This window comes from Delphinapterus leucas, chromosome 2, assembly GCF_059928025.1.
Source record: "Delphinapterus leucas isolate spDelLeu-1000000601 "Yukka" chromosome 2, BTC_Dleu_Yukka2, whole genome shotgun sequence".
Classification (NCBI taxonomy): domain Eukaryota; kingdom Metazoa; phylum Chordata; class Mammalia; order Artiodactyla; family Monodontidae; genus Delphinapterus; species Delphinapterus leucas.
The window spans coordinates 56,295,612-56,313,664 of NC_143130.1; the positions used below are offsets into that span (position 1 = coordinate 56,295,612).

The window sequence follows — 18,053 nt, forward strand, 5'->3', positions numbered from 1 at the left end:
CAGGAGCCTGTCAGGCTTGGAGTAGGAGGAAGACAAGAAAAGTGAGGCCTCCTGAAGCTTTGGGTGGAAGAATTTCAGGAACAGAGCACCACCCATGAGTGAAGGCAGGAGGGGAGGAGGCAAGGAAGTTGATGATTAGAGAAGGTTGACCTTCCAGCGACCTCAATTGAGTCCAGAAAATTAAGAGCTGAGAAGTTTGAAACTGATAAAGTGGGCTATTGAAATGGACAGGAGGAAATGGAAGCCACACTTGCCTTGCTCCAAGAAAAACAAAATCAAACAGAAAAGGCAAATATATAGCTATAGGTGGCATAAGCAGTGGGCTTTTTTCTCTGCACTGGCAGTGGTGGTGGGGTTCAAGGCTGTCTAAGTGGGATGTGCACATCAGGAGGTTAGCACTGGGATTCAAATACAGGAAAGCAGACTGGGTGCTTCTCCTCAGCTCTCCTTGATGCCTTTCCTGTGGTTGGAGCAGAGCATCTCAGAGTATACTCCTGCCCTCTGTGCCTCTCCAGCTCTCGGGTGGGGGTCCCTGAGCTATCCCAGGCGTTCCAGGGTCAGTGCCTCAAACATCTGTGCACTGTTGCTCTAGATGGACTGACAGGGGATGACTGATAAAAAACCATTTTGCTCAGTAAAGCCTTGAGCCAAATCTCCCCTATCTACAATGGAGAAGAATGGGACCATTAGTTGAAAACTAAATGAGATATTTGGCACTATTCTGTGTTCTAAGCTAAAGCCTTCCCCCAAAGTTTTCTCAGGGACAGTTCTCAGCTGAGTATTTAACCTTAGAAGAGTATCCTCGTCATGACCTCATACATAGACTGAAAATCATTCCTCTCCCAAGTTCTTGATGGGTACCATTAGGCGCACGGAGGCAGATTGTATGGTTGTGGACCACCCCTCCGTTCTGGACTTTTCAAATGCATGCTGTTGACCCCTGGAAGTCAAAGCAAACTCTTTGTCTGCTGTGTCTGATCTCCAGTGTAACTCCTGTCTGTTTACCATAGGTGCCTACCCTCGGCTCTCACTGAGCTTTCGGTTGAAGAGAAACATTGGATACTTCATTCTCCAGACCTACATGCCCTCTATCCTAATTACAATTCTCTCATGGGTGTCCTTCTGGATCAATTATGATGCATCTGCGGCTAGAGTTGCCCTTGGTATGTGCTATTTTTAAATGATACCTAAAATGTAAAGTCACCATGTCATTACAATATTAAGGGAGTTCAAAGACTATAGTTCAACTACAATTTTTTGACATCATGACACCAGTCTTGCCCATATAGTCACTTTTTATCTTGAAACACTAATTTCATGCATGATTCTCTTGATGTGTTAATTTAATTATAAGGCTCAAATGTGAATTTTCATGCCTATGAAAGGGAAAATATGCTTGCCGAATACTTGCATAATAAAACTATTTTTGACACTAATTTTAAGCAAGGATTAACATCTCCTGTTCAAAATTATTCTATGGCCCAGAAAGAAGACTTGATTAATTGTGTGCATTCTTTTTTAAGTCAGAAAAACAGTCAAATGTTATACCATATAATTGGAATTACACAAATTAATGAGCATTAAAATGTGACGTTAAATTCTGAGTGGTTCCCAAGAACTCTAGTGATCTCTTCTGGCCATTGGTCACTTGACAACTGGATTATTAGCTGATGTACAATATACATTATACGTTCCAGTATGATTTCTAATATTTTTTAATTATTAAGGGAAGGCTTATATTTTCAGAAAAATTATTTTCTACTGAACTAATTATTATGAAACTGCATGGACAAAATAATTATTTAAATACATTTTAGGTAAGTACTGAGCTTTTAGAGCTGAAGAGCAATTGTCCAGTTTATCCCTTCTTTGGGTAGGGTTGAATTTAATTCCTGGGAGTGAAGTCATCAATAATACCTTTCAAAATTGATGGGAAAGAATTACAACACATCTGCTGGTAGCCTGCAGAGAAGCATAAGAATTCAGGGATCTGCTTGTCCCTCTTTCTTACTTTTTCTATTTACCATCTCTTCCCAGGAATATAAGTTGCTTAGCATCATGCTTCCAGGAGAATGTGTGTACATGTGTGTAAGTGGACGTCTGGTTTAGATGCAAAGACAGGTGACTCTCACTGATTCAAGATTAGATTTCTTTTCTCATGAAATAACATTTAACAGTGACTTATTTTTTTTCTAATGAAATAACATTTAACAGTGACTTAAGAAACTTAGGTAGTTATCTCTAAAGTATTAGGTGAATGTAAAAACACTTTGAGCAGAATAAGGTATCAAAAAATCAGAAGTGCTGTTAATCTATTTCTAATGGGCTTGGTAAAGGAAAAATCTCTCGAAAAAACCTTCAGGATTTTTTACCACCTGCAGAGGTTACCCTGTAACATCAGTCCTTTCTGTAGGTTTTGCCTTTTTTGTTATGTTACTAGATTGCCCTTTGTTAAACTATTTTCTCTTCTCACCTGGAAAATTCACAGCTAAAATGAATTTGCTAGGGCAGATCCAAATTTTGTGGAGCTGCTAGCTTATACAACTTCAGGAGCTCTCTTTAAGGGAAAGAATATTAAATACAGAATTTCCGGAACCCCTCCCGAGCCTGTAAGAGGCCTGTATTAGAGAAGATCAGAAGCTGAAGCTTCCTGAGCTTCCAGGGAATCTGCCTCAGAGAATCTGTTATTTTTGAGGTAATTAGAGAAATATGAGTACCAAAGAACCAGAATTATCTGGCATCATCAGAAGAGAGGTGTACTGAAAATGCAAATTTCTCAATTTTCTGGATGATCCAAATTCTATAGCTCCTAAATTGTAAACATCGTCTTCCACAATATTAAATAGATAATCTATCTGGAGTGGATTAGAGTCAACATAGCCTCATTACAGCGTATGAAAGTAGACTCCACTTTTTCTTGTCAACTCAGTATTGTTACTATAAACTTCAGTCATGCTTCTGGGATGTTTTCATGTTCATGAAAACATGAACATGCTTCATGTTTTGCTGGGACAGAGGAGTGGTCTGTCCAGACTGGCTAAGGCGTTACCACTGGAGGTGTGCAGGTTCTGATGGATATCAGAAGTCTGGGAGGCAGAATTGAAGGCATTTGCCAGTGTTGGGGTGGACCTGAGGCCTGGAGGTCGAGAAGGCAGCTGGGATCTCCAGGCTGCAGTGTCTGGCCAGATTGATGTCCAGCAGGTCCCGCTCTCAGCGTGGGACCCCAGTCCTCTCACTCCTTGTCTCCCAGCTTCTGCATAAGACATGGTCTCTGAGCCTGGGCCTGCAGGACTTGGGAAGTGACAGCACGGCAACTCCAATTGGTTAAGGAAAAGTGTATCATCGGGTAATGAACCCTAAATAACAGCAACAACAACAACAATCATTAAGGCTGAAACTTACCAAATACTCAGGTTCTAAGTTCTGTGCAAGGTCATTGGAAAGTGGTTACCTGATCCATGGTGCAGAAGATCCATAGCATGATAGGCAGGGTTATCGTTCCCATTTTACAGAGAAGGGAGTGAGGTGCAGAGAAGCTACATAACTGGTGCAAAGTCAGATAATATTAAGTGTCAGAAGAAAGATTTTAATCCAGTTTGTCTGACTTCAGGGCCCTTAACCACTACACGTGATTTCTACAGTGTCAATAGACAATACACAGAAGGGTTCTTTGGTCTATTACATTGTAAAAATGATGGATTTTTTTAAAAGCTCAGCAAGAATTATTATTAACCATTCTTATTAAGGAATCTCTCAGAACCTTTAAGATGCTAATGTGCTCAGTACCTCTTGGAGAGGATATGGCCATGGTTTGGGGGGCTTTGATTGGAGAACTCCCCCTCCCCCAGCTCACTTCATGTGTCTTGTCATGAACTACACCCTTTGAAATGTTTAGAGTGCTGTTTGCCTTCATCCTGAATGATTGCACAGTGGTGAGTTCTCCCCACTTCTAAATGAGGTCTTAGAGGTGTGGGTCTGCACAGAAGGGTGCTCAGTGAAGACCTCCTTGGCATGTCCCTCCAGCTCAGGGCACTGTTAGACCTGGAATTGTCAGGGGTTGTCTCCTCTGAGAAGGGAAACGCTGGTTCTTCACCCAGTTGTGCTGCACAGATGCTCTGTGTGCTTCAGAATCTTATGCCCAGGGTCTGACCCCCACATCCGTTGAACTGTTAGTGTTAGAAGCCGCCAGACTACAAAGTTGGGAGTTGTAATTACATGGTCATCCTCAAAAATCCTGAAGTCCACTTATCAGTGAATAATAGTATTGGTCCTTCTGAAAGTGAAAATTTACACTAAAATAATTTAAGTCACATTATTTAGGTCACAAAGAAGAAAAATTAAATATCTTTTGATTAAATGATATAAATTATATTTTTATTTCACAACCTTCTTTATAAATGCAGTTTTTCAAGCATAATATTTCCTTAATATAAATGAGAAATAATTTGAGGCTAATAGTTAGCAAGACAACAGCTTGGTAAATGTATGAAGAACACAGAAGGCACCACTCAGTCTCCCATTCTGTCTTTGGATGGGGTCCCCTTTAGAGATTAGAAGTTCAGAGAGAGCCTGCCGGATCTGGGTCTCCTGCCAAGAAACTGGAGGCTACCAGAAAATGTATTTTTCTGTGATGCTGATAATGATAACATCTGTTGTTGCGAGTGTTAACAATGCCAGTTACTGTTATCCCATCACCGTGGTGTTTAGACTTCACAACACATTTAGACAACAGTTGTGGACCTATCAAGTTCATTCAGGTCCTGCTGCTGGTACGTGGTGGTGCAGGGCTTTTGGCCTGCGCCATGTGGTTCTACTATCCAGGCCGTGAACCATCGCATCCACCACTCTCCACGGTTATCTTGATAGGAAGGAAAATGATACAAAGAATTAGAGAATGCATGGCCTTTCAAGCTAAGAGGTCATGTGATCCCAAGCTGGAAAGCCAGGGAACACTCACCACAAAACCTTACTCTTAAGGGACTCCTTGAGCTGGCACTGATGGGCCTGAAGCCAGCATCCTTGCCCATTTTCCTCGCCTTTGCCAGGCTGAGTTCTCGTTGACATGTGCTGGCCGTCCCTGTTTTGTGTTACTTTAGCCCATTTTCTGGGGACATCTACTGAGGCCTATGTTATACACATCCACTCAGAATAATCAACTGGAGAGCCAAAGCAACGACTAAAGCAGAGCACTTTCCAAAGTCCATTTGGAAAGAAAAAAATAAGTTGTGGCAACAACATTACAAAATTTTTGAATAATAGTGAGAACAGCTAATTTTGTAGCACCTGCATGGTGTTTTTGCACTTCTTTGTAAACTATAATTATCCCATTGCCATTTTCAAATCTTAAAAGTCCCCAGGTACACCTGAATTTTATGTTAAAGGCGAGTCTTAAAATATCCTGACATCTTTGACTTCCATATATTCATCGTCAGCTCTTGTTTGCAGTCAGACATGAAAATAGGTTCTCTGCTCCTCGCTTCCCTCATCTCCTGCTAACAGCAGCTCAGCATGTGTGGGATGGAAGCCTGGGCTCTCTTCCCTCTTCTCCAGGTGGTCACTAGTGAGGGGAGTCCTACACTCTGGCACTCATCCAAGGATGGGATGGGAGTCCAGAGGGCATCAGACTAAAACGCTTAACAAACCCAGCCCCTTCCCCGGAAAGTTGAGTGGGGGTCCAGTGGGGTCAGAGAAGTGGTCTGGTGGGACCATGTGTCTGGGTGGTCAGCCTCTTGGGCTTGCACTGCCTGCTGGTCTAGGGGACATCATTGGTTTTCTGGGTTACTACGGCTGAAGGACCATGGCTGAAGCTCTCACCTTGCAAGTCTCCTTGAGAGAAGTCCTCATGTGGCAATGACCCTCTCCTTTGGGTCCTGGAAGACACATGAGTAATCACATTCCATGGTACCAGTCAAATGGGTAGAAAAGAGTTGGCTCTTTGGAGCTGCCTTACTTTTTTGAGACTTCTTAATATTTCAAAAGTACTGTCTCAAAGAGAGCAAGTCAGCTGCAGTAATGCCCGTGCCACTGAGAAGTGAGTGATGCAGTTCATTCCCACACATGTAGCTTCATTCAGCTCAGCAGCTCTGGTCATGTCATGAGCCAATGGGTCCCCTGCTCTCTGTGGCTTCAAATCATCCCATATGGAATCTTTATACACCAAGAACATGCCCACTGCTATGGGAGAATTACAAAATATGGTCCTTACATGTTTTTAGAGACTAAACTGAGCTCCCTTAGAGAAAAATGGTATTATTCACCTGATACTATCTAAAGAATTCAAAATAATGACATTTAACAACAAAAAAAATACCAACAGAGATCTGGCCACTTGCCCCAGAGCATGGTAAGATCCTATACTTTGGGTAAAATCATTAGCCCTTGCCCACAGCCAACATGTGCTGCACAGCTTATTAGCCTCTTTCTTAGCTGGGGTGGGAAGTTGCTACATGAGGTAATCTGTTCTCCGGAGCTACACTCGAACATTCCCTCTCTGAGCTAAGGACTGGTTCCCGTCCTTAGCAGCTTTAAGTCATTGCCTCATTCCCCTTGCTTTAAGGCCTTGTGGTAAGAATCATTTTCTTCACTAGTGGCCACACATGGCCTTCCTAGATTCCCCAGATTCATTTTCTTCCCAGAAACTTCTCACCCAGACACTTAGTGTTTTATGATAAATTCCGGGTTTATTTTCATTTCTTACAGCTTTCATGCAGGGCAGCCTCTGCCTTGTCCCCAACCCCTCTCCATCCACCTCCATCCACGGGCCAGGTGCAGTGGGAGGCGCCTCCCAGGTGGCGCGGGCAGGGAAGAGATGTTAACTCCCCAGCCTGAGGTGTGACCTGCCGCCCAAACTGTGTGTTCTATATTCTGTTGTGTTTCGATCACCCAACAATATTCAACCGTGATTTTCAACTACTTCACACTGTTTGAGAAAATAAAGCAGGAAAGTGAAAAGTGAGGAACTGAGCGGTGGACCTGCAGGCTCTCACGCTCCCATTTCTTTTACAGGGATCACCACCGTGCTGACCATGACGACCATCAACACACATCTTCGGGAGACGTTGCCCAAAATCCCCTATGTCAAAGCCATTGACATGTACCTCATGGGCTGCTTTGTCTTTGTGTTTCTGGCCCTTCTGGAGTATGCCTTTGTCAACTACATTTTCTTTGGAAGAGGCCCTCAAAGGCAGAAGAAGCTTGCGGAAAAGACCGCCAAGGCAAAGAATGACCGTTCAAAGGGTGACAGCAACCGGGTAGGCCTCTCGGCCTCGGCCGCCCCCACTCTGCCTTTCCCAGACCTGCAGACCCCGCGGCATCACGGCCTTTGAGTAGGAGTGATGCAGGCTTGTTGATTGTAGCCTGAAAGGTGGCGTCTGCAAGTCACTGAGTTTTATAGAAAAGCAAAATTGGTGCAGAAATTGGAGAAGCCAAAAGCTTGCCAGTTTCCTGTGAAAAGAAAAGGAAAGATATAGGAATGAATGGATCTCTGGGGTGTGGGGCCCAATCTTGACAGTCAAAAGCATTTTCAACAATGTTGCAGTTTTCCTTCAGTGGTCAAATTACAAATGTGATAGCCAGCATGCTGTTGTTCTTTGCACGGTGTGGACAGCCCCCTCTCTCATCTGCCCTGGTTCAGGGTCCCTAGTGCAGGGCAGGAGCAGTGCACTGTCCCAGGGCTCTCGTACATCTGCCCTGGCCCAGCCCTGCTGGCTGTGTTCTGCAAAATGCCAGGCAAGCAGCCCAGGACAGCAGCAGCCAATCAGGGAGCTGCTCTAGGACCCATGGGCTCTGAACCCAGAGAGAGGGCACCAATCAGGTCCCTCTCCAGCCCCCCTCATCTCACGCTTACATCCTTCCAATTACAAAGTTTGCAGTTAGATGTCATTTCGGTTTATTTTTTTAATAAAAGGAATATGTTATTGCAATTATAAATACTATTTTAGTGAAAGCACATTGTCGTTTCTATAAAATTTTTATCTTTATCCTTTTACCTCTTGCATCCCTTCAAGTCCTCAAAAATATACCTCCACCCGTTTACATACTGGGCTTGTTGCTATATTTCTTCACTTTTAAATTCTTCTTACTAAACATACTTATTTCTCAAGCTCGTGAAGTTTCCTTGTTCTTTCTGGTGCTCTTGGTGCATTGCCGGCCCAAGCCTCTCCCAGGGGTGCAGAAGCTCCCTGGAGGAGTGCTGTGCCTGTGGCCCACCAGTGGCCCAGAATAGGTCCCTGGATGTTCATGAATGAGTGAAGGTAAATGACTGTAAATGGCTCCTATCCTTTCAGCAACACATAAATAGACTTGGTCAGAGAAACTAGGATCTGTGAATAAAATCAGGCTTCCACAGGCAACATGACCCTGAATTTCTTACTGGAAACTATACTTAGCACCATACTGGTGTGTTTCTAAATTAGTCCACATCCTATTATGCATACACGGTATACTTTAGTAATACTGTTTCCAAGGAAACTAGAATTCATCACATCATTATTTTTTCCATTACACAGACACGCAGACACATACAATGCTGTTTTTCCAAATTCCCTCATAATTTAAACAGATTTAAATTTTATTTCCTTTCTTCTAAATGACACTCTTTAGAAAGGTTAAATTGTTTTGCTACAGAAATATCTTTTTGAGTGTGAAGCTTAAAATTTAAAACAAAAGGAAACAAAATCCCCCAAATCTCTAAATCCACAGACGAAATTAAGCAGAATGTAGAAATAATATATTATAAATCAGATGCAGAGGAAAATTCATGAGTCCATTTTTACTGTTTGCTTTTCTGAAAATTTGTTTCTGTTTTCCCAACAGTTTTCTTAAAGCCTTTGCATGTTCATATTTTTAAAAATCTGTAATTGTAGACATCAGCTCAGACATACAAATGCATGTATGCTAGTTTTAAATGCATATTTGATGCTCTTAAAGGTAAGCATTAAAAGCTGTTGCTGACTAGATGGCAAACAGGCACATGAAAAGATGCTCAACATCACTAATTATTAGAGAAACACAAATCAAAACTACGAGTTATCACCTCATACGGGTCAGAATGGCCATCGTCAAAAAATCTACAAACAACAAATGCTGGAGAGGGTGTGGAGAAAAGGGAACCCTGCTACACTGTTAGTGGGAATGTAAATTGGTACAGCCACTATGATGAACAGTATGGAGGTTCCTTAAGAAACCAAAAATAGAGTTACCATATGATTCTGCAATCCCACTCCTGGGCATATATTTGGAAAAGATGAAAACTCTAATTCGAAAAGATACATGTACCCAAGTGTTCATAGCAGCTATATTCACAATGGCCAAAACATGAAAACAACCCAAGTGCCCGTCGACAGATGAATGGATAAAGATGTGGTACATATATACAATGCAATATTACTCAGTCATAAAAAAGAATGAAATAATGCCATTTGCAGCAACATGGATGGACCCAAGAGTATCATACTAAGTGAAGTAAATCAAACAGATAAAGTCAAATATCATATCATTTATATGTGGAATCTAAAAAAAAAAGATGATAAAATGATCATATTTCCAAAATAGAAATAGACTCACAAACATAGAAAAGAAACATACGGATACCAAAGGGGAAAGTGGGGGGAGGGATAAATCGGGAATTTGGGATTAACAGATACACACTAATATATGTAAAATAGATAAACCACCAGGACCCTGTATAGCACAGGGAACTATATTCAATAGCTTGTAATAACATATAATGGAAAAGAGTGTATGTATATACATATATATGTGTATATATATATAAAACTGAATCACTTCGCTATATAACGAAACATTGTAAATCAACTGTACTTCAATTTTAAAATATTGTTGCTGACCACACCTAAGAATTTAGTGATAATTTTAAAGTAGAAATGCACCTCCCAAAAGTTCATATCACATGATCCAAATGAATTAAAAGAAAGTAAAGAATAAAAAATTTAATGCAAAACAGAAATGGCACTATGCACAGGCCAACAGTTTCAAGAGTTCTTTGTAATTATAATTATTCACTCATTCATTTTCAGTGATATCTCTTGGGATTGTTTATCAGTATGGCCAGCAATGGCCTCAAGGAGCCCCTCTGTCATAGTTGGGAGCCAAGAGGCTCGGGGGCTGAAGCTTTTCTTGGACTGATGGACACTGGGTGACAGCAAGGACTTGTACTGTCATTGTCTTTGCTTGTGTCCTGTGAGAGATCTCAGGGTGGTGTCCTCAGGGGCTCTGCAGGCCACCAACGTGACCATGACGCTATTGAACCTAATGTCAGACCATGAGTAGATTTTCCTTAAATTTAGTGATTGAACTCTATTTTAACTTAGTGGCAGTGTTCACATAGTCAGTTTATCCTCAGATCAGTGGTGCAGTGAAAATCCTGACCTTAATTTATTTGTGCTTAACCTCTGTTTGTTCCTGAGTTGTTTCTATACCCAAGAGTTAGTCTTTGGTTGTAATGCATGTATTATGGTTACAAGCCTTGTGATATTTTGCAAGTTGACCAAATGGTATTTGAATTTCATGAAGTGGCAGAAAGTCTTGCCAAGGAATCAGAGCTGCTGGCTTGACATCATTCCTCTTACTAAAGAGCAAGATTTCATTTCTCACATGATAAATAGTTCCTTATTTTCCTGAAACTAGAGTATTTTACTCATTTTGAAGATTGAAGGTTAGTAGAGAATGAGACGTCAACAGTGTGCCAATCTGGTGACAGATTCTTGGAAAAAGTGAAAATCCCTCTAGGATACATTCCACATGAGATGTTTTTCATCTCTGAATGTTTCTGCCTGTCCAGGTTTTGAAGTGGGAAGAAAAACTACATTGAAATCAATGAATCTAATTATAGTAGATATGAGACAAACTCCTCAAAATAAGTAGTATTCATGAAATGCTTCAGAAATTACAAGTCATCGCTGTCATTCTATACAGGACATTTTTACAATCCCATCTGTTTTAAGATTTAAATTCTAGATGATAGGAAAACATTAGCATCTCTTCTGGAAATATTTGTTTAAAATGTTTGGTTTCTAAGATTTAAAAGATTTTAGTAACCCTTTAATTCTTGCAGAAAAAAAATACCTTCTAGTAGTTTCAGTGTAAATTTTCTACACACTGGTTCACGTTTAAATGAAAATTATGCAAATGTAAAACTATGTCAAAAGCAGCCAAACTAATTTACTCTAAATTCTTATTAATTCCATGTATATGTTCAAGTTCCTTTTGACATGATTGTTCCATTGTAGCTGTTCACCCCACTCTGAAATGGAGCGATGCAACCATATTGGTTCTCAAACAGCTTTGAGGCAGCCACAGGTGTCAGATAACCCTGGCACCCCAACTTTGTAAACATTGACAACATCAGGTTCGGCTTCCCTCAGGGTGGGCTTCCTTCACTGGAATCCAAGAGTGCAGACTTAGACCCACCCTCCGAAGTTCTTTTCCAAATGCACAAAACTGGCCACAAGTGATAAAGGAAGACAGGATACTGATTCGTACAGATTTGTCATTAAATCTTGAAAAATCAACTCAGCATCCAGTTGACCTTACTTCTTATGTTTTTTTCACTCTCCCTATGCGCTTCCTGAAATCACCATACACCTTATTATCTCTTTGCCTTTGATTCCCTCTTCCCAGAATCCCTCTCTTTTTTGTCCACATCTCCCCCTCCTTCAAGACCTAACCCAGATGCTCTTCTCTATGATGTTTTCCTGATTTTGTCTACCACTTGTTCCCATCCTGCCTCTGACAATCCCCACTCCAAGCAGGTGGTCTTGTCCCTGTTCTTCTAACCTCCAGGGCACATGCTCTGTGCTTCGGAGATAGATAGCAGGTCACATTTCATGTGGCCACTGTGCCTTCTGTCCTAGACAGCATCCCATTCTTTGCATCTACCAAAAGGTGCACACTGGGGCTGGATGTGGTAAGTGCTCAGGGAATGTGTGTCCATGAATGAGTAGTGTTTGTCATCTGGTTCCACTGAAGCCACGTGTTTTCTCACTCTTCTAGTGGGAAGGGGGGGAAGGTTCATAAATGTACCTTTTGTTTTTTCTATTTAGAACTATATCTTTTTAAAAAAATTTTATTGACGTATAGTTGATTTACAATATCGTGTAAGTTTCAGGTATACTGTACAGTGATTCAGTTATACATGCAAATATGAATGTATACATACATAAGAATCTTTTCCAGATTCTTTTCCCTTATAGGTTATTACTTCACGCTACTATGTATAAAATTAAAGCCAGGTGAAATTCTGCGTCATTAGAACCATCAAAGTTCTACCTAATAAACGTATCACAGAATACTCCTTTCCTTCTTTAATAGTAGACATTCCTTTATTGGTGTTTTGTTCTACAAAGTCATTCATCACAATCCCCTAGATTTTGATAAAAGGAGATTTGCATATGGCATTTTTGATAACTAGAAAAGAGATGGAATTGTTGGCATGTATTTTAAAATGTGCTTTAAGGGCAATAGGCAGTACCTTCTAAAATGCATTTGCTGATTATTTGAAGCTCTCACCTGTTCCACCCCTTGAGGGCAAGGACCTTCTCTTACTCCTCCGTGCATTTCAGTAAAGGCCAGCTAATCTGCCCATCACCCTCACCTCCTTGTTGCCTTAGGGCCAACTGCCCACAACTTCCGAAGCAGGTCCAGACCACCCCCTTCTTAGGGAAGGTGATGTCTTCTGGTGGCCCCAGCACATCCCCAGTTCCTAGGTGGTTTCTACAGAGGACATGCTACTGCCCAGTCCCTTGCTGGCCTTTCCTTTGCTGTCTCCTCCTGTTTCAGCCACACCTTCATTTACCTGTTGGGCTGCTCCTCCCACATGACTCAGCTCCAAACCACCAGATGGATGCCTCACTGATCCCCCAAACAGGAAAATAGACTTTTTTGTTGTAAGGATTTTACTGCCAGTCATTCCAGGGAGAGATGATGAAAAGAACAGATACAGAACACAAGTCCTTACAAAGGTCTACTATTCCTGGTACTTTTGAGATACAAGCCCCATTAGAATTTTAACCTCCATTTTAGAATAAAAAAATAATAAAACTTTAATTTTCTTCTGGCAGTGCTCTGCTTCTTCCCCAAGAATGGGTCTCCATGAAAAGCCTTCTCCCTAATACGAATGGTATTATCTTGGTCTATTCGTGTCTCCCGGCACCCCCAGGTGGGCTGTCTTCCATTCTCAGGAGACCGTAGACCACAGTCCATCCCACCTTGGCCCTTCTCACTCATCATGCAGGAACACGGAGCCCAACCCAGGCTAACATGGGCCAGCTGCTGCACCCTGAGTCCACATTGCGAGTATTTCTTCAGGGAGCTCAGGAAGGGCCAGGAGGCTGGGTGGGAGTAGGGTGATGAGTAACTCTCTCTCCACTCCTTTCTCACCTTCTTAACTGCAGAGATGCAGAAATGACCAGGTGGTGGTGAAGCATCACTGAGTGTCCTGCGTGGTCTAGAGGAAATGCTGGGATGGGTTTCAGTGGCTGGCGGGGAGCAGTTACCACCTCCTGGCATTTCGCTCCCAGACTGCCCTCAAGGAACAGAGACCAGTGCAGTGCACACCAACTAGGGTCTGTCTCTTCACTTTCTACCTTCAAATCCATCTTTTATTCTTTATTCTGCCACTTAAGTTGGGTTTCAGAAATGTGTCACTATTTCACTTAGAAATCACTTTTATTTCTCATTACCTAAAGGGTAAAGGTGAAATTCCTTTAATGGCTTGACTCTCATCTGCTTGCCATTCACCACCAGGTTTTCTTTCCTGTAATGATAAGGTGATAGGTAGATGCTGCCAGGGATGAGAATGACAGTCACCTCCTCTACCTCCAGCTGAGCATGGGCCAGGAGTTGAGCGTGTGCATCCATTCTCTCCAGGACTTGAGTCCCACTAGTTTGCCCATCTCAAAATACTTCAGCCACTCTTCAAGTCTTTGTATGTATGTTTTTCTGGCTTTTTGCCTGAGAAATTTCTACTCATTCTTGAGGCCCAGTTCAAATTCATCACCCCTCTGAAATCTTCCCTTTTGTGTCCTATAGTAGTTTTGATTACAGCCACACAAACTTAACACTTAAAACAACACCCAAATGTTATCCCGCAGTTGGGTCAGTCAGAAGTCTGGGTATAGTGGGGCCAGCTCAGTGGGTACCATGGTTCCTTGTGGTTGTAGAACTGAGGTCCCCGTTGCCTTGCTGGCTGTTGGCCAGGGCCCATCTTTTCTCCTAGAGGCTGCCCCTTTCTTCTCAGGCCTTCCCTGAAGTTCTCAATCAAGGGTGAATCCAGTCCTCACGCTTCAAATCCTCTTGGCTTTCAATTTCTGCCACATCTTTCAGACGTTCTCTTCTGCTTCGAGCTGGAGAAAGTTCTCTGCTTTTAAGGTCTCATGTGATTAGATTGGGCCCACTTGGATAATCTAGGCTACTCTCTCTATTTTAAGGTCCATGACCTTAATTATGTTTGCAAAGTCCCTTTTGCATAACATACTCAAAGGTCTAAGGAGAAAGGGGTGACATCCTGATGACCACACCTTTCCTTCCCCAAGCATAATTGAGTGGTATTCTGAAACCAAGGGGGGGCGGGGGGGGCACCTCTGAGTCTTTTTTTGTGCCTTTGTGCCAGAGCCTGAGTGGCCCAGGGATGTTGGCAGCCCTTCCTGTGTCTAGACAAACTTGGTGTCTGGGGCCATCCTACCTGCAGTCCAAGCACCACTCAGAGATCTGCACGGGCCCCTACTCTTCATGTTGGGAGTCTTCTCTCCCAACCTCACCTCCTGTACATCTACCTTAAGGCCTAGCTTCAGGCATGCTCCATGAAAGTTTAGTGGCAGACCAAAAAGTAAAATGGACCATTGGCGTCATCATGAAAGGTCTGAAGCGGTATTTAGCACAGAATAAAATGTTATTTTAAAGTTTGGCTCCGATGTAAGAAAGGACTTTAGCCTATCTTAAACATAGCTCTTAAAAAGAAGGTCTCCTGCCAGGAGTGGAATTGAGTGGGGATATTGTATTTGGGTGGGGGTCTTTATCTAATCCACCAAGGTCATTAGGTGTGTCCATTCATCACAGTACTCGCTTGTTTCTTCATGGTAATTTGGATATTTTTGTACCATCAGAAAAGGAGACAAATCAACTTCCAAAGAAGAATGGGAGAGTTTAGTTTCTATCCAGTGTATAGTTGTGAAAAATGGTTATAATACCTGTTAACATCTTGAAAGACATTTGTACTTTAATCTTGTCTTCAATAAGGACTTGTACCCATAATGTGGAATTTCAATTTGAAAAGGGCCCCCTTATTTTATCTAATTTTCTACATGAGAATTTTTAAATCAAGGAAATCAAAACTCTAACCTGCAGTTAAGCCCACAAAATGACACTTTCCACTAAACTAGAGTGCTGGCTTTGACAGATGTGCAATTTCTCATACTATATGTGACATGGCTGGCTGCATGACGTAAGTCTGTCCTGGGTTTGTATGTAGAAATTAGGTTTATTGGCATGCTATGCTAGCTGTCTAACAATGTGTGTTTTCTTCCAATTAGGTGGATGCTCATGGAAATATTCTGTTAACATCGCTAGAGGTTCACAATGAAATGAATGAGGTCACAGGTGGCATTGGTGATACCAGGAATTCAGCAATATCCTTTGACAACTCAGGAATCCAGTACAGGAAACAGAGCATGCCTCGGGAAGGGCATGGGCGACACATGGGGGACAGAAGCATCCCGCACAAGAAGACCCATCTACGGAGGAGGTCTTCACAGCTCAAAATTAAAATCCCTGATCTAACCGATGTGAATGCCATAGACAGATGGTCCCGGATCGTGTTTCCATTCACTTTTTCTCTTTTCAACTTAGTTTACTGGCTGTACTATGTTAACTGAGTGACTGTACTTGATTTTTCAAAGACTTCATTTAACACTGAGTGAAATATTACTCTGCCTGTCAAGTTTTTATACCTGTACACACACAGACACACACACACAGACACACACATATATACATACGCAATTGTATATATATGTGAACTTTCTCAGCATATATATAAAATACACGTGTATATGAGGATGTATGTGTATATGTTTATACACACAGGTGTAAGTACCCATGTGTATGTCAAACAAATACACATACATATATACATTTTGCAGCTATGGACAATTTAACACAGGATGCATATTAAAGAAAGTCATAGTTTTTTCTTTTTTAATTGAAAGGGACAAGCATCGTCTAAATATTATGCCTTGAGAATGAGGGCGCGAAACACAATATCATCCCAAAATGTGTCTTTTACTATCATTAGTTAGATGTTTTAGTTTAAAAATCAGGAAGAAACTTAGTTATTCTTCGAAAACTCATACAGTGGTATTGCTAGTTTAAAACCAGTCACACTTCATACCCTCTCTTTCAGTTTATTAAGTGAAGGCTTTTCGGCTTTCTTGGCAATGGGATTTGTTTTCGTGGGGCAGACTTTTTCTGTACGGTTCCATGGGTGGGGTGAGCCTCTGGTATGCGCTCACCTGTTTCTTAAACATAGGTAGAGCCCACATTGATGTCTGCACGTCCATCTTTTGAAAGCCCATCGGGGATGGATGGCATCTCATTGTAAGTACTCTGCTGTACAGTGTATTTCTCTGCTCACTTGGAGTGGATCCAGCTTCCGCATCATGTGGGACACGGCAGCACATTTTGGCAAAGTTGAGTTGACATTTCAGTCAGTGAACACGTGCTCTACATCTCTTATGGATTTCTAGGCCTGGTATCTAACGGAAAGCTTAGACGTCTCAGGTTATTTGTTACTCTAAAGTAAAACCATCTAGGATGAATTTCCCCCTTGTCTTTAAGTTATCAATCACTCATAACATTGTATGTTAATATCAAATATATTTGCATAATATGCATATATATGTATATTTACCAAGATTTTCTTTCTTACTCTTGCTATCATGGCAGCATGCGATGTCATATTTTCTTTCTGTGATGTAACTACTTTCTGTTCTCTAGAATTAAGATCGAAACGAAAAACATTTCTGTTCAATTTCAGAAACCAAGAAACATCCTCATGCCTTTATTTCTATATCTGACATATTTCACAAGCACATCCAACTACTCCTAGTGTAACTAGGATGCTGCAGGAACACGACCAGTCCACACCATGCATCACCCAGGGACCCATGACCGTTCTCTTGAGGCAAAGGAGAGCAACATGACAACAAACACAGTCACTTTTGGTTCCTTCCGATCCACAGCCTCATCAGTATTTGGACTTTTTAAAGCTCGTAGAAACAAGACAAGGTGCACCGGTTTCATAGATGCAACCTTAACTTACTATTTAGATGAGATCTTTCTAAAGAAAAAAAAAGAGATGATATATTTTTTGTAAACAATATTTCTATCACAGGCATCCATAAACTGAAATGACTACAGTTGTGCAAACAGATGTCACAGTGAAGTTAAGCATTTGGAGAAACAAAAAAGCAAAACATTCAGGAAAGAACTGCTAAATTAATACTTTATCCCAAAATGCCACATATGCCTCACCCTCTCTGTTCTATCCAAAACCAATGACCAGAGTCTCGCCCAGTATTCTCAGAGCTGACCCCAGTTTTCCCCACTGGTAGGGGTACCACCCTCCTTGCAGGTGTATGTGCTGTGGGCTATCCCCAGGAGCTGACCACTACTTGATTTACCCTGGTGGCTGATGACAACCTTTAATTTGTAAGAGTTTGTAACAGGTCAAACCCACCATCAGGTAGTACACAGACCACAAAGTCTCATGCTAGAAGCAGTGACCAATTTTTATACCCTTTCCCCTCTTTCATTCTTATCTTTCTTCAGCATCTTCTCCCAACCACTGCTCTCTGGTTTTACTTTTATCTGGAGACTAGCCAGTGACTTCTTGTTCCTTGGCTTTTTTCTGACAATTTTTTTTCATGGGTAACAATGGGGGAATCCTAAAAGTTAAACAGATTGGGAAAAACCTTGTAAGTGGCCTTATCATTGTTAACATGTTAAAGAAAAAAAAAAAAAAGGACATTGTGAAGACC

General features: G+C 41.6%; 1 protein-coding gene across 1 annotated transcript in view; it reads left to right on the top strand.

The window, feature by feature from the left end:
• The window catches only part of GABRB3 (gamma-aminobutyric acid type A receptor subunit beta3), a 77,395-nt gene extending 61,397 nt beyond the window's left edge, over positions 1-15,998 (top strand). The window contains exons 4-6 of the mRNA XM_022598833.3: positions 1,011-1,163; positions 7,006-7,250; positions 15,549-15,998. Of these exons, the coding sequence (XP_022454541.2) occupies positions 1,011-1,163; positions 7,006-7,250; positions 15,549-15,890 (740 nt within the window). The 3' untranslated portion in view covers positions 15,891-15,998. The remainder of the gene's footprint in view (positions 1-1,010; positions 1,164-7,005; positions 7,251-15,548) is intronic.
• The last annotated feature ends 2,055 nt before the right edge of the window (positions 15,999-18,053 follow it).